This window comes from Aptenodytes patagonicus, chromosome 6, assembly GCF_965638725.1.
Source record: "Aptenodytes patagonicus chromosome 6, bAptPat1.pri.cur, whole genome shotgun sequence".
NCBI classification, from domain to species: Eukaryota; Metazoa; Chordata; class Aves; order Sphenisciformes; family Spheniscidae; genus Aptenodytes; species Aptenodytes patagonicus.
In genome coordinates, this window is record NC_134954.1 from 57,268,295 (window position 1) to 57,283,582 (window position 15,288).

At 42.5% G+C, this 15,288-nt stretch overlaps 2 protein-coding genes across 7 annotated transcripts in view; both read left to right on the forward strand.

The window, feature by feature from the left end:
- The window catches only part of ITGB6 (integrin subunit beta 6), a 53,000-nt gene extending 49,133 nt beyond the window's left edge, over positions 1-3,867 (forward strand). For all 6 annotated transcript variants that reach the window (XM_076342783.1, XM_076342782.1, XM_076342781.1 and 3 more), the window contains one exon: positions 227-3,867. In XM_076342783.1, the coding sequence (XP_076198898.1) occupies positions 227-328 (102 nt within the window). In that variant the 3' untranslated portion in view covers positions 329-3,867. The remainder of the gene's footprint in view (positions 1-226) is intronic.
- An 8,927-nt stretch (positions 3,868-12,794) lies between these two features.
- Positions 12,795-15,288, forward strand: part of PLA2R1 (phospholipase A2 receptor 1) — a 45,241-nt gene continuing 42,747 nt past the window's right edge. Inside the window, exon 1 of the mRNA XM_076342786.1 lies at positions 12,795-12,903. Within this exon, the coding sequence (XP_076198901.1) occupies positions 12,795-12,903 (109 nt within the window). The remainder of the gene's footprint in view (positions 12,904-15,288) is intronic.

Consider the following 15,288-nt stretch of genomic DNA (forward strand, 5'->3'; position numbering starts at 1 on the left):
GAATCATCTTCTCCTGCACTTTGGGAAGCAGAGTGGTACTAGCTGGTGCATGTACGACCTGCATCATAACACTGGGTCAGGAATCACGGGTCAAAATGATCCCTTTGCTGAAGAGGTACACTCAAGGCAGCGGTGTGCAGCTACATCTGCTTGCAGCTGAAGCGATAGCAAAATGAGTTAAACACTGCGTGACTCAATTTCTTCTGTTTTTGTTTGTTTATTTTAGGAAACAAATCCACTCTACAGAGGCTCAACAACCACTTTTAAAAATGTAACTTACAAGAATGAAGAAAAGCAAAAAGGGGCCGTGGCTGCAGGTTTCTATTAGCACCTCCAACACTACAAACTTAGTTTTACTGGCAGGAAATCTAAAACCACTTGTTTCTTCTCAGCTGATTATGTGATATTTGTTTGCACGTTGCAGTGGCATAATCATTCTGTTAGAGAAAATATATCTTGTGTTGGGAAAACTATAGATAACATATTAGTGGTAAAGGTTAATAGAATTATCAAAAAAAACCCCACCTTTAATATTAAAGCCCCCCATCTTAAAAAAAGTAGCATCACAATATTTTTAATTTTCTCATTAATACTGAGGATTAAAAATTATCATATGTAAGCCTATTTTTGTGAAATTAGGTATATACAATGAGCTGTATACTACTTTGTTCATACACACAATCCCATATATTTGTGTTTAGGAATGTAATTGTACCAGCCTGTTTGGCGGGCTGGTTTAAATTTAAAAGGATAATTTTTTCATGAATGCTGCTTAAACTACTGAGGTTAGAGGTTCCTCATATCACCTGTGTGATGGAATAATTTTTCATCAGAAACAAGTAGTGTCATTACCTATCTTCTGTGTATCTAAGGTATACAGAAACACCTCCTCTCTAATTCTTCTTTCTTGTCCTGTTTCCCTCTTTCCTTGTCCTTGTTGCCGTTTGTTCTTTACGAACCCAGTCCCTGGGGCTATCTCAGGGAAAGCTAAATCAAGCCCTTACTCACTTGCAGAGTTGTTTTCTGTTCCAGGCATAGACTGCTTTTTTTTTTTTTTCCTCTTTCCTTTAAATTCTAGCAGAGAGGATCCAGAGCAAACGAGAAATATTTGTAAATTAGAGACTCCAGTAGAGAAACTTTAAACCAGAGGATTACCAGAACTCCATTTCACCATTTACATCCTGTTTAGGCACTCAAAATAAACCTCGCATGCTGGACCATCACATGAACTGTTGCAGGAGCCCTTTACATGTGGGAAAAGTTCACACACAAAGACTCAGTATCACACACAAAGACAGTACTCTTCTGTTGATATATCCAAAATTGTGAGGTTCTTTCAATGCCCAGCAGCCAAACCATTTATTCATGTGTGAAATAATATATTCAGCAATTTTGGGGCTTTATTTAAAAAAAAAAAACCTAAGCAACAAATAGATCTAGGGATTCCACTTCATATTCATTTCCATGACGTTAATGAGGTTTTTTAAATCTCAGTTTTAGCTAGTTACTAATGACTCCCCATAAATTCTTAAATTGTCATGCTGTTATCATGCACAGCACTAGGAAAAAAAAAGCCCCACCAAAATCAGCTAACTTGCTGGCATAAAAAATTACAACATTGGGCTATTTTAAGCTAACAATAATTTACTTTACTTTTTAATATCACTTTTCCTCTGGAACAGATGGTCAAAAGGTACATATGAATGTACTTACAAAAGAAGACTTAGAAATCAAAGGTACATTGACACAGTCACAGGCAAATAATTATGTACATTCCCTCTGGTAAATCATATATTTGATCTAAAAAAACTCAATGTCCATTTTGTAATAAATAAATATTTACAAAGTCTGTGCAACTTCAGTCTCTATATCCTCTACAGTTCCTGGATGCGAGACTGATATATTAGCTAGCTCTGACCCGTGCCTGTTTTAGGGCCTGATCCAAAGCCTACTGGAGTCAATGGCTACAGATGAGGATCTAGTTTCAGTGAAACTATTAGTTTTGGTTTACAAAGATTGTTTTGTTTAAACAAACTGGTTAATACTGTCTATTAGCAGATTAGAACCTATAGTATATATTTCTGTGCAAAGAGAAATAAACAGTATCAGATGCCTTTGGAAAGGAAGTGATGCTATAAGCACCTATGAAATACAAAATGATTGCAGTGTGAAGGAAATGATGGCTGTCATTAAACTGGAACAGATTAATTACAGGTTTGCATCTGTACTCTTTCAGTATTCCTGCATATCTCATAGGGGAAACTGCACAGACAAAGGCTTGCATCTGCAGCCCTTCCAACCACTAGACTCCCACAGGTGTCAGTGCAAGTTACACGTGGGACCAAATCCTGTTTCCCTGGCACATGGATAAACTCACGGGAGGCAAAGCTGGCCCCTGGATTCTGCCTCAGATTCCACTCGGGTCAGGATTGCCTAAGGGATTAGGGAAATCTGGATTTAGCCCACGTAAATTATCTGTTACTCTTTTGTTTTCACATAGAAGTCATCAAATGACAAACTTTCTCTGAAAGAAATGAAAATATTTTTATTAGTTTTAAAGCAATAAAAATCTGTACTGTTTATCAAATACCTTTTAAGTTCTGTTTCTAAGAAGGCTGATTCTGCTGCTCAATATCAGTGTTGAAAGCCCTTCTGTAGGTCACCATTTCAATATTGAAATACATTTCAGTATTCAAACGTTATTAACAAAGTGGTGTTCACATTTCATATCAAACACTTGGTGGTCTACATTCCCTGTTCCTACAGGAGATTTCATTTCACAAAGCTACTTACCCTCTTCCCATCACTTGCCTCTTCTGATCATCCGCAAAGATCTAATTTGGTATGTAGATGATGTTTACAGTCCAATTAATCCTCCTAGCCACCTCTCTCCAAATCATCAAAGATGTACAGAAATCAGGCATGTATGTTTTTTCCATTTCCCTGCTGTGACTGACTGTACTATAAATGTTCTGTGCACCTTCAAAATCATCAGGATGGAAATCACTCAAATAACTAAGAATTCATCAGAAGAGAGGAAATAGAAGGGCTGGGTGAGGAAGGTCTCTATTATTGAGGGATATCCAAGAACTAGGCTCGTTCATATGAGCCATTCTTTTAACGGCATTAATTTAGATCATAAACTTTGACTAAACCCGAGATTTCAAGAACTTTCAAGATCTTACTTGGCATTCACCCTAGAAACAAGAGTGGTGTTCATCCTTTTTTTATTAACTATGTTATTTTTATTTTGTAGTGTTTGTAGCAAAGTTCATTTTCTTTTCTTTTTGTTTCTCCACTGAATTATGAGTGGGTTTACGTGTGGTGAGTGGGATGAAAAAGTCTTTCTGCTATTTTCATGAATATTGTTTTGACCTGAGGCTGGACCTTGAGAGTGGCCAAAACATTTTTAATAGTAATGCTTCTATTCACTGAAGAGTTAAACCAAATAAAAGAATAATCATTAGCAAATTTATGGTATTGCTGTATCTTTTACACCCTGTAGAATGGTAATTTCAGTAATGTATGTTAAGTGGATAACTTTTCATTTGATTTGTAAAAGTTTCATGATAACCTGTATTGTATATATTCAGACTGCATTCAACTCCATTTTGTAATATAATTAGTGGGCAATGAGTCTGGGATACAAGGCTCAGATATTAAGTGCAATGCTCTCCATGTGTTGTCCACCGTTATACACATGTCCAAGTTTGTTTTGCAGTGGGCATAAGGGAATTATTGCCCCACAAAACTTACCACACGCAATCTGAAAGTAAAAAAGGATAAGTTTTATCTTAGTCTATTTGCCACAACTTGTTTCTGTAGAAAAGGAAGAGCTTAACTTTGAATAAAGATTGTAAAACTGAATGCATTTTTAATATACTTTTATTGTTCATTTTCCATTTCAGCATGCGTCTTTGTCATTTTTTTCATGATTTGATTAATCTTAGCAAATTTCTCATGCTTTGGCATAACCTAGAGCTTATTTTATAACTCCTCTCCCTCCTTTTTTAAGACAGCACATGAGATTTAACAAGTCTGGATTTTCTTCTATTTGTGATCCTTTTACTTTTCAAGGAAATGAGTTAATGGATGAATGCTGTAAGCAACCCATTTCTGGAACTCTGATTGATTACATATGGCATTCTTTTATACAGTGATCCCTAAATTGCACAACTTGCTTAAAGCTAAAGATCCATTCATTTTGTGAGTGTAACAGCAGTAATATCTTTTTGGAACTACATGGCAAAGTGCTTATTTTCTCTTTAATCTGCAAGTTACCTCTCTTTTTTTTCCTCTAATGAATAGTCGTGTATTTTGATGTCTGCTAATTTCCTGCTCTGAGGAAGAGAACATTCCTCTGCACCCTTGACAGAACTGTATTTTAAGGCTGTTGTATCCTCCAGGCACACAATAAGATCATGTTCTCTTGCATTTCACAGCGGATTGTGAAAGCTGAAACTGATACAATTGCATAATGTATACTCATGGCATGTAACTTAGAATGTATTCTACCCCCAAAAGTCTATACATTTGCTTTTTGTTTGTTTGTTTGTTTGTTTGTTTGTTTGTTTGTTTTTAGGAATGGTTCATGCTTAGAAACTTTTCTTCCGTGTTTTCACTGACGTACATATCAGCTAATATTGAGAGACAGCAACAAAAGCACAATAATGACAGGTAGTGTAGAAAAATACAAAGGCTTTGGCTTTCCAAAGATCTTGGTGGATGAGAACTTCGTTTCTTGAAGCTGGCTCAGTCTCTCTCTTCTACCAGTTATCATGCAAAAGCAGAGAGAACCAAAAACTGAATTTCATTGCAACCTCTCCCTTCCTCATGCTATTTACACTACAGTTTAGATTTATTTTTAATCATTTCAGATAATTTAAAATAATTTCAAGACATTTCTGTATTCAGATAGATGAAGTTCTCAAGGCATGATGTATTTTTTCAAATGCCTTTTTCCACAGGGTAACTTTTCTCAACGGTGGGTTTTTTCATTACTGTTTCCACATTTAGAATAGGTAGGAGTGTAAATAAAACCAAGTTCTTATGGATGAAGAAACAGGAAATTTCTATTTAGTGTTCAGCAGTTGGATGTTACCTGTGTTTGGAAAAGTGTGTACCACCAACTTCAGGTTTCAAAGTTAATAACTCTAGTTCAAAGGCAAATTGTATCTCCTGTTGATCTTCTCAGGTGAGAGGTTAAAACTTGTTTTCTCTAAAACTCTCAACTGACTTAAAAATCAGACCTATAATTATAGTATAATTACCATGTAACAAACTCTCCGTTGCTTCTATTTTAGGTTACGGTAGATTTGAAAAAGGACAGATATGAAAAAAAAACCCAAACCCACCCCCATCCAAACAGGAAAAAAACAACCAAACAAAAAATTCCCAATAATTTCAAAGGTGATGGAGAAGTTAAGCCTGAAACTATATCAAACCAGGAAAAGAACAGTTCAGGCTAAGAGTCCTAGAAATCCTTAAAATCAATGAATTGTTACAAAACCATTTGACACACTTCCCCCCCACCAGTGTCTGCAGGGAGGGAAAGTCCTCTGTGGTAATGTGTCATGAGCCAACACACAAAGCGTCAATCAAATGAACCACGGTCAAGCAAGAGACTGCTTCAAGCTGTCTGGGACAGCAGCTGCAGGAAACCAGTTCAACATCTCCTTCCCGTAGACTACAGGTTTTGGATTCCCCTTCCGATGTTCTCTGAATCTGGCAGATACAGAGCTTTATCACAGAGAGATGCTTGTCACTGAACATAGTATTTACTGCGGATGATTAGTCAGCATCCCAAAAGAGCTTGTGGAAGGACTGTCCCTTAGGGTTTGTCCACTAGTGGCACTCAGGAAATTAAGTCCAAATTAAATCTAGGAATTTATTGTGGGCTGGATAATCCACATGAAAACTGTGTAGACAACGTTCACTTTGAATTGGGCTGGTCTTAATCTAGTTAATCTTTATTCCAAAGTAAGGACAAAAGTGTCTGAACAAGTTTTATTCAGTTTACGTGATTTTCTGTACAGTAACTGATTTAATTAATTCAGATTAAATTTTCAGTTCTTCCATGTTGAGATTCTAAAGAGATAAAGGAGGAGAAAGATGAATAGCTGGGAACTTTCCTGCCTTTCTCCATATCAAAGGCCAAGATACCTGGCCTGACTGGTCTAATAGCACCCGTGGCAAGTCATTCCCACTGGTTAGAAAGTCATTAGAGCCTTTCAGTGACTCATAGTCAGAGCATCTACTCTACTGCAATTAAAGCATTTAAGTTTTTTGACTGCACATTTGCATCTGATGATAAATTCAGCCTCATGTTAGCAAACAGAATTTCCCTGCGGAGAAATGACGCTATTCTCACAAACGTGCCCAGTCCTTTCACAGGAAAACAATCCGCCAGCAAATGTTATTCTCCTCCTACCTGAAATGAGTATTGACTAAAGATCATTGGGTTTTATCAATCTAATTTCATTCCTCGTGCTTGTTAACAAATTTTCAATTTGGGCATGGAAAGATGCAAAGGAAAAATATTTTCTCTTTTTCGATTGTCTTAGAGCAGAAAATTCAGAGAAGAGAGCAGAAATTTTAACAAGTTGTTCCCTGGTGCCTACCCTTATGTGTGTGTGGATATAATATAAAATATAATTATATAAGTAATGAATACAGATTCTACCGCTGTGTGAAGCCAATGGGAGCTCTGGCTTCCAGACTTTCTTAAATCCTGGTTCTTAAAACCTCAAATGTGAGACCGACTGTGTATCAGATTTACCACAAAACAAAATATTGAAGAGAACAAAACCCATAAATGTCTATGCATTTTTATTGAATACAAAGTAAGATATCTAATGCAAAAATTATTCCACCTGACAAGAAATTGGTTAAAGAGGCAAAGTAAAATTCCTTTGGGTTTCTCTGTGTGCGTATTCTCTAATGAGCGCGGTAAATGTTTCCATTAGCTGTAGGATTTCTAAGTCTAAATGTGTATGCGTGGCTGGAAAAAAAGATCACCTCTGCAGAGAAGGAGTGTACGAGGTGCAAAGGCACACCCCTTCCCAACCTGTGAAGTCATGTCAGCACCGGGTACACATTATGCCCTAGAATTTCTGCAATGTATATGCTTGTTCTGAGTGTTACACCCAGTCAATTTTTTTTCCTGACTAGATTGATGGTACGTTGTTAGCGGTTGTCTATCCTTCCTAAGTTGTTGTTCTTAGTCTCTTAGTAAACAACAAAGCTTAAGGCTATGCCCTACCCTCACTTCTGCCCGCTCCAGTTTATACCAAAGCCAAGCCCAGCTCATGGACACGCTCCTGGACGTTTCAGACACCATTAAACCAGCAGGATGCACAGAGAGGCAATGGGACCTGGCAAGGTGTTTTGGTGGTGGCCACTGGAGACCAACAACTGCAGGTTTGGACTCCTGCTGTGCTGCCTTGCAGCTCTGCTGCCAAACTGCCAGCGCTGGCTTGTGGGGCAGCGTGGGCATGCAGACGTGGAGGGAACAACACAGGACTTGTGCTTGAAAGCATCAGTTTTCCTGGAGCTGATAAAAATCAGCGTCCTCGATGCTTCACTGTCAGAATCAATGTCCACTCCCATTTTTTATTTTAGTGGAACCTGGTTATTCCCTATTACCCTGATTTACGAAGCTTTGTTCTCATAAAATGAAGAGGGGTTGTACTTAAGGAATTGGTTAGCACGGCGTAGAAGACACATCTGGCCAAACAAATCAGGAACGGTTTTGCCTACAAACCTGTTTGCATATGATTAAGAAACACAGAGAAAACGATCAGTCTCTCAGGTGCATTTAGACCATGAAACAAAAGTTGTGAAAGTTTTATGGGATTTGTATTTATTCTAAAATGTCTGCTAAGCAATTAAATGATGGCTTTATTGGTTTATTTAAAAAGTATAACATTTGTTGATCACAGTATGTGTAATTTCTGGTATTGAGTACAATGAGTCATAGGTTTGTTCAGTAAACAAGTCTACAATTAATATTAACAGCTTTTCTTGGGAATACACTAACTACTCTTTTGTAGCAAACCTTTGCAAAAATTGTCTGTCTTATTCTACTATTGATTTCACTATAATAGTACTAACAATGGAAGTCTCCCTTGATGGCAGCCATGTATGTTTTAAGCATGCTGGCCCCAGGTTAGCAAAGTACTTATATGTCTCAGTTACCTTAGAGATGTAGGTGGACATATACAAAGGCTTGAGGTCATTATAAGCACATACATGTTTAAAATTTAAGCAACAAATTAGCTTCTTTGCCAGAGTTGAAGATTTAAGTTAAACAGTGAGGTCAGTTACATGACAAATTCTTGAAATGCTTTAACCAGTGGATCAGCTGTATGTTACGGCTCTGAGCTCTGTAAACCTGCGCTAGTTAACAGGGACAGAAATACTCTGCAAAATATCTCTAGGCATAGGCTGTCTAGGCCAACAAATTCAGATGTGGGGCAGCTGGGAGCAGAAGTGGTTAAAAGCTGCATGAAGACTGCAGACAAAAACTGAGTATTTGCTCTTTGCATGTAATTCCCCTTTCCACAGTCCCAGTGTGATTTAGTTTTGCTCTACCGATCCAAAGTCCTGACCTAACACTGGCTTTTCTCAGAAGTTCAGCAAAAGGCGACCGAGGAAAAATCCAGGACTGTTCCCTGCACAACATGGTAGTGTCCCTCTCCTCAAGGAGTGCAAGAGAGGATGTTCAAAGGGCGAGCGTGAGCCACAGCCACTTCTCTGCTTTCTTGGCGTTCCCTGCAGAGATGCTGACAGCACATTTGGGATTCTGCAAAGAACTCTTTCACCCTCTATTTTACCGATGTCCTTCTGGCCCCACTGCTGAGAGGCATTTGGAACTGCAGTGTGTATAATTTATAAGCGTACGTGTATTTTTTGTTTTAGCTGCAAGGTAGTTAAAGTTATGTGAAACACGTGGTATTAGTGTGTACGTATTAGTAAAGTGAGGATTTCCTTAAAAGCCTTGAATATGGGAAAAAATAGGTAAGGAGCCTTGAATATGGGAAAAATACAGGTAAGCCGGGCAGATTTTGTATGCAGTACTGTATCGGGTAAGTGTGGAAAGGGAACCCTTGTGAGAAAAGGACAAGAATGGCAAAAAAATGACTGTGTTACATGGAAGGATGAATGACATACCAGGTACGGCTGTGCCAAGGTTCTCAAAGGGAAAGGATAAGGTGAGGACAGGCTTTGAGAAACTAATGAGGATGGGCCAGAGGCAGTTCTGGCCCCATTACCCAGTTTTGTTTTATTGCAAGTACTGCCATATTTGATTTTTTCCTTTAATGCTGCATCGGATGGATTACATAAACATTTGTCTGCTATTGAATTTGATACCTCTGCCAATCAACAGCCAGTCTGACATGCTCAATTTATAGCAACAGTAAAAATTCTATCCAATAATAAAGCATCTATATTCTAACAAACCATTCTGGATTTGTGTCAAGTGAGCATTTACTGGGAGAGGACTGACGGAGGGGTTGGAAAGGTGAGGATTCCCCAAAAGGCGGCTCATGTGGCACAGTAACAGCCACGTAGGTAGTTACTCTCTCCACTTCATGTCCGTGCAGGAATAGCAGCTATCTAGCAGAGTTTGGGAAGCACAGGGCTGTATTAACGCTCTTGGTGTCACCGTTACAAGGGAGTTTTTCATTTTGGAAAAAGAAGTTTCCAGCCTAAAGCTATGAACGGCTAACTAATAAAACTTAAGAGTCACATTTAGAAAAACACATTCTGACTCGTCAACATTAAACCGGCAGTTTGCAACTAGGGTTTTCAGTTAACCTGAGGCTGGCCAGTGTCAGCTGTCCCGTAGGGTCGTCATATCCGATGCGGGCTGACAGGGACCGAAACTGCAGAGCCTGGCAGCCGCAGTGATTGCCTGGGAGCACGGGAGGATGGAGTGGTGTAACAGGAACACGCAGGCAGAGCTGCCAAAAGGAAAAGGGGTGTCGCTGGGCGTGGCTGGGATGTGTCAGAGGAGGTAGGGAAGGTGGAAGCAGTGCCTGTAGTGCCTGTAGCCAGGTGTAACTGGAGTGGCAGAACTGATAAATGAGAGTAGTTCTGTGTCTAGGGTAAACAGGAAAACTTTTAAGTGAAAGGGAAGATGAATACAAACTGGGGAGTTGACCCCAGATGCCTGGGAACTGTCATTTTTCAGAGCTAAACAGGACCTAGGACGGTGCCTCTGAAAAAGATGGAAGTTTTGCTTGCTGGGCACGGCTATTGCAAGCAATTTTGGTCCTGATTCTTCTTCCTAGCTGTTCTCTGGTTTGGTATTCCCATTCTGGCTGGTAGGAAAAAAAATATGAGACCTGCCCTCAGACTTCAGATTATGAACGGAAATTACTGTGTGAGAAGATACTGAGCACGTGACACACTGGATCTGTGTGTGCGCCTTGGAAAAGCAATGGGTTTGTAAGAAAACAGAATTAGTGTGAATTTGATGAGGACTTGTATTTATGGCTGAGGGCCATGAGCACACACTGGGTTCATATCTGTGTACAGGCCTCCTACAGAAGGCTGAGTCAATGTCTAAGCAAAGACAGGGGAAGGTATTGAACATCTGTGTAGAGTACTTAAACAACAAAGGCAGATCAGCTCAGGCAAGTGCACATATATATATATATGGGTCCAAGTATATACAAAAAGAAAGAGAACAGATCATTGACATGCTCAATTTATAGCAACAGTAAAAATTCAACAGTAAAAATCGACAGAGAAATTAAGAGAAAAATATTTACAAAAAGTGCATTCCAGACAGAAAATGAAATAAAGGAGCCAAAACATTATAGCAAATGCCTTGAAGTAAAACAGGTAAAGTTTCAAATAAATAAATAAATAAATACATAAATAAAAATTGGAAAGTTATACAATTTAATGTGCAAGATAATATAAACTATGACATCAAGTTTACTTCAGAAAATGTTGCCAACCATGTTGGTTTTACAAGCCACCATGCCAGCAAAGATGTCTTATTTTAATTAAGTAGATATAGCTTATCTATAAATGCCCAGGCCAGTATAACTGCAGCTGCACTAGAAAGGATTTACCAGTTTAGTAAGAACAGAATAGATCCAAGACAGTAAAAAACTGTTTAGCCAAAGAAGAAGATCTGAATACCAAAGGAAAAAAAGAAGCAAGGAAAACTACTCAGAATTAATAAGTTGCTAATTTGCATTTAGTAAAATATTTACAAACACATTGTTGAGATGTTCATTATTAGGAATCTGTAATCAGAACGTGCTTACTTTGATCTTACTGAAATGAGCAGAAAAATCCACCTGAGGCGGGGCTCCTTCCCACAGCCCAGAGCAGCCTCATTTTTTCTCACTGGCACCCTTATTTTTAAATGTAGTACCACAAACACAGTGCGATCTCTCAGTGTGACCCAGAAGCAGGTTCTGGAGCAAGAGAGCCCTTTTCTGGAGCTCAGTATTCAAAGTGGTGGCCAAATACTCCTAAAGAGATGTAGACAGTTCCGAGTGGCCAGATTTTCATAAATGGCTCAGTAACAAGCTTCTCTCTCAAAATGCAAAATTCTCTGAAAGCTGCAGCTTTCCTGAGAGGTACATTACGGTTCCTTGAGAGTTACAACCCTCTGTCTTGCAAAGTCAGGTCTTTTCTAGAACAGCTTGTTCAGCAATGTTTCCTGCTGTTTGTTCTCTGCCAGAAATTTTTATCGCCTGTTAAACTGGGAGAAACCTCTTCAGTTATCTGCTTCTTTCTGAGTGTTCGGCTTCCCTTGCTTCTCAATTCCTTCTTCTACCAAACTACCAGTGAGAAGCTCCCCCCAAACCCAGAGGTTTCCATTTCCATCCTTGTATTACAATTGAGGTGGACATGCGGGAACAGAGGCTCAGTTCAGTTATGCTCCAACACTGTACATTTATTTTTATACATTTATGTATGCATTTATATATTTGTCTGCTATGCATAAAGAACAATGCAGAAACATGCTTATGCAGATCAAAAACGAACTGTCCTGCTGATTACGGTAAAACTAGTCTATTTTTAACCCAGATGTTCTGCTTTCCACTTTCCCTCTGCTATTCATATCTTCCGTAAGGCTGAAACTCAACCCGAGTGGGGCAGCTCCCGTGAATATTCAACTGAAGACAGAGATGAACAAAATGGAAGAAGGCAGTTATTTTTCTCCATGCCAAAATGTAAAATGACTTCGAGTTGACAAGCTGACCTACCTATAAAAACAAGTCTCTGAGTGGGGGTCTGTAAAAGCAGGGGTGCCCAGGGACAAAGCAGCAAGCCTGTGAACACGGACTGCGCTATCACTGGTCTCCCACCTCCAGTGTCCCCGTGTCATTTTCTGGTTCTTTTTAGGATAGAAGAACCTGGAGCGTAGGCATGAGAAAGTGTTTTCAGATGGAAAATAAGATTAATACAGAGCTTTTTGTCCGCTCGAATCCACAACCCTGGCCTGGGCAGACGGCCCGAGCCGCATGTGCGGCGCTTCCAAGCCCAGCCGAGCGGTCGCCGGCGGCGTCCCCCCCGCCGGGGGACGCGGGCGGAAGGCTCGGCGGGCGGCTCCAGCGTGACTTGCCGCGACCTCCCCCGCGCCCCTCCCGCCGCCGCACGGAGGGAGTCCGCGGGCCTCCCCCTCGGGCCGCCCCTCCTCCCCGCCGCGGGGCGCCGCCGGGGTGGGATCGCTCCTCTGCCCTCCCCGGGGCAGGGCTCGGCGCGGCCAGTCCCCCGGCGCGGCGCGGCGCGGCGCGGGAGCGGGTGGGCGCAGTGCCGCGGCGATGCTGGGCGTGCGGCTGCGGCTCCTGGCGTGCTGCCTGCTGCTCGGCGGCCGCGGCCCGGCGCGGGGCGCCGCCGCCCTCAGCCGGGACGAGGTGCCCTCCCTTCGGAGTGAGTGACGCCTCCGGGGGGCGGCTCGGGGAGGGAAGCGGGGGGGGGGGGGTGGGGGGGGCCGGCGCGGGGCGCGCACCCCGCGGGGCCCCGCGGCGGGTCGGGGGGCGGCGTTGGTCGGGCAGCGGCGGCGTCCCCGCTCCGCGCCGGGCTGAGCCGTTCGCCGCCCGGCCGCTCCCCAGCGCCGTACGGGGCGTGCAGCGGGGAGGAAGCTCCGCGGCGTCTCCCCCGAGCCCCGGCGGCTCCGAGCGCTGCGGGCGGCCGGGACGTGTCAAGGCGAGGGCGAGTCTCCTGCTGGGGTTAGCCCGGCCCCGGCCAGGAGGGTTTGGGCAGGGTGAAGGTCTCACCCCGCACAGGGGCGAGGGGTTTGGGAGGAGCGAGGGGCCGAGGGCAAGCACTGAACCCGTGCGAACCTGCCCCGCTGGCTGTGCCTTGCGCCCTTTTCGTCCTCCCTGCTTATTATTCCGCTCCCCGTTGCTTTCGTTGGACCTGGGAACACAGATGATTTTTTTCTCATTTCCAATTAATTTCGCTAATTTCCTCTATTACCACATAAGCAATTCTCACTGCTTTTTGGGGGGGAAGGAAGTGGGAGGTGAGGAGGAAGGAAACGAAGATCTCGTTTTCCTTGTTACAGCCGTTTATTCGCGAGTGGCTATGTTGAACCTAAGTAAACAGGAACTTGGAGGTACTGGTCAGCTATCAGCTCTTCACCTGTGGCTTCACATCAGCTTGAGGCTTCGCTTCTGGAACTTTTGTTTCTTGTCACCTTGTCCCTGTATGGAGGGGCCTGGACGTTAGGAGAAGTGGGATGTTTCCAAAGGCCTCCCTCCGCCCTGTCAGTTCCTAAAGCATAGGATATCTCCTTTTCTGCTTGGGTCCTCTGGGGCTTGCGAGCTTATAGAGCCCCTCGCAGCTCTTCAGCTGCAGGATTTTGGGCCCAGGAATCCTCCCTGACCCCAGGAGCTTTGTAACAAAACCCTTCTATGACAGCACCTGTAAAATGGATGGCGTAGCTTCGCAAGCTGAAAGGAGGGGAGCCCTAGAGGCGTTCCCAAGGCTTGGTGTTGCTCCAGTTGTCTCATTGCCCCACTTGAGGAGAGGGCTGAGCAGGGGCCTGTGGAGCTGTCACTGAGCCTGCCAGCTCTCGTGTCTTACTTCTGCCTTGAGCTGGCAATTACCTGGCAGTCCTCAGGCCAGCACAACTCTCTTGCTAATTGCATTTTGTAGTTGGGGAGCGGAAACCACATTTGGAAGGGGGCTGTGTGGCTCAAGAATTATGGTCAGGCTGTTCTTGGCATAAGTTGCTGCAGAATGAAAAAAGGAAGCATGCTATTATTCACAGAGATCCTCCAGCTGGGTTATTTGTGTAGACTGTGTAAGACCCTTATCTTTTCTCAGCAGTCATTGCAACTCTTAAGAGCCTTGCAGATAAAGGCATTCAAAGGTTGAGAATCCTTCACCTTTGGGTTGTGGTGTTGCTCCCCCCCCATCCCGAGGAAGCTGCTGTATGGGAGCTGTCATGGGCTGCCAAGGTAGAGAGATTGAGAGTTTGCATAAGAAGTTTATTTAAGTGTGAATCCCAGTATCATGGTGAATTAACCTCATTAATCAGTGTTTACTGGTGCTAACAACATCCCAGCTTCTACTTATCTAGCAAATGAACAGCGTATTTTCTTGGTCAACCAAGATAAGACTGCTGTGGGAATGATATACCCTAGCATGAGAGGCAGAAACCCTTTCTGGCCGCGTAGATAGAGACGTCTGTGTCGCCCATGGAGGATTGGGTTGGATAAGAAGGATGAAACCAGCACAAACTGCACAACTTCACAGAAAACTCAAAAGCCAAGGGCCAAGCTGGGTACCTGTCACAGAGAGTTGTCTGATGATTTTTCAGTGAGCTCAGACACCTGAGCACTGTACAGATACCATGGATTAAAGGAACTTTGCTCTCCCCCAAATGGTTAAGGACTTAACCTAGGACAGCTGCTAGGTGCTTGGGAGATGCAATGACATGTAACAGGCTGATTCTCACCTACTGCCAGTCAGAAAGGCTTGCCCCTGCTCCTACACCATCACAAGCTACCAATGCCTATAGCCATGTGGAAAACAGTCCCTGTTACCAGTGATACAATCTGCGGTGTGACTCTGTCCTCTCTGTAAGTCAGACTGCTTGATGTGCTCTGTGCAGAATCTGTAACCAAAAACCTCTCCACAATCTATATCCTCTCTGTTCTGCTTGTGTGCACGTTGTATTGGTGAGCTGATCTCCTGTCAGTCTGTTACACAGCACTGTCCCACTGCTGCTTGAAAAATCTCTTCTAGAGCTACACCTAAACTGTATGTACTAAACCCAGACATAGCACCTGGGTGGACCTCTGCATC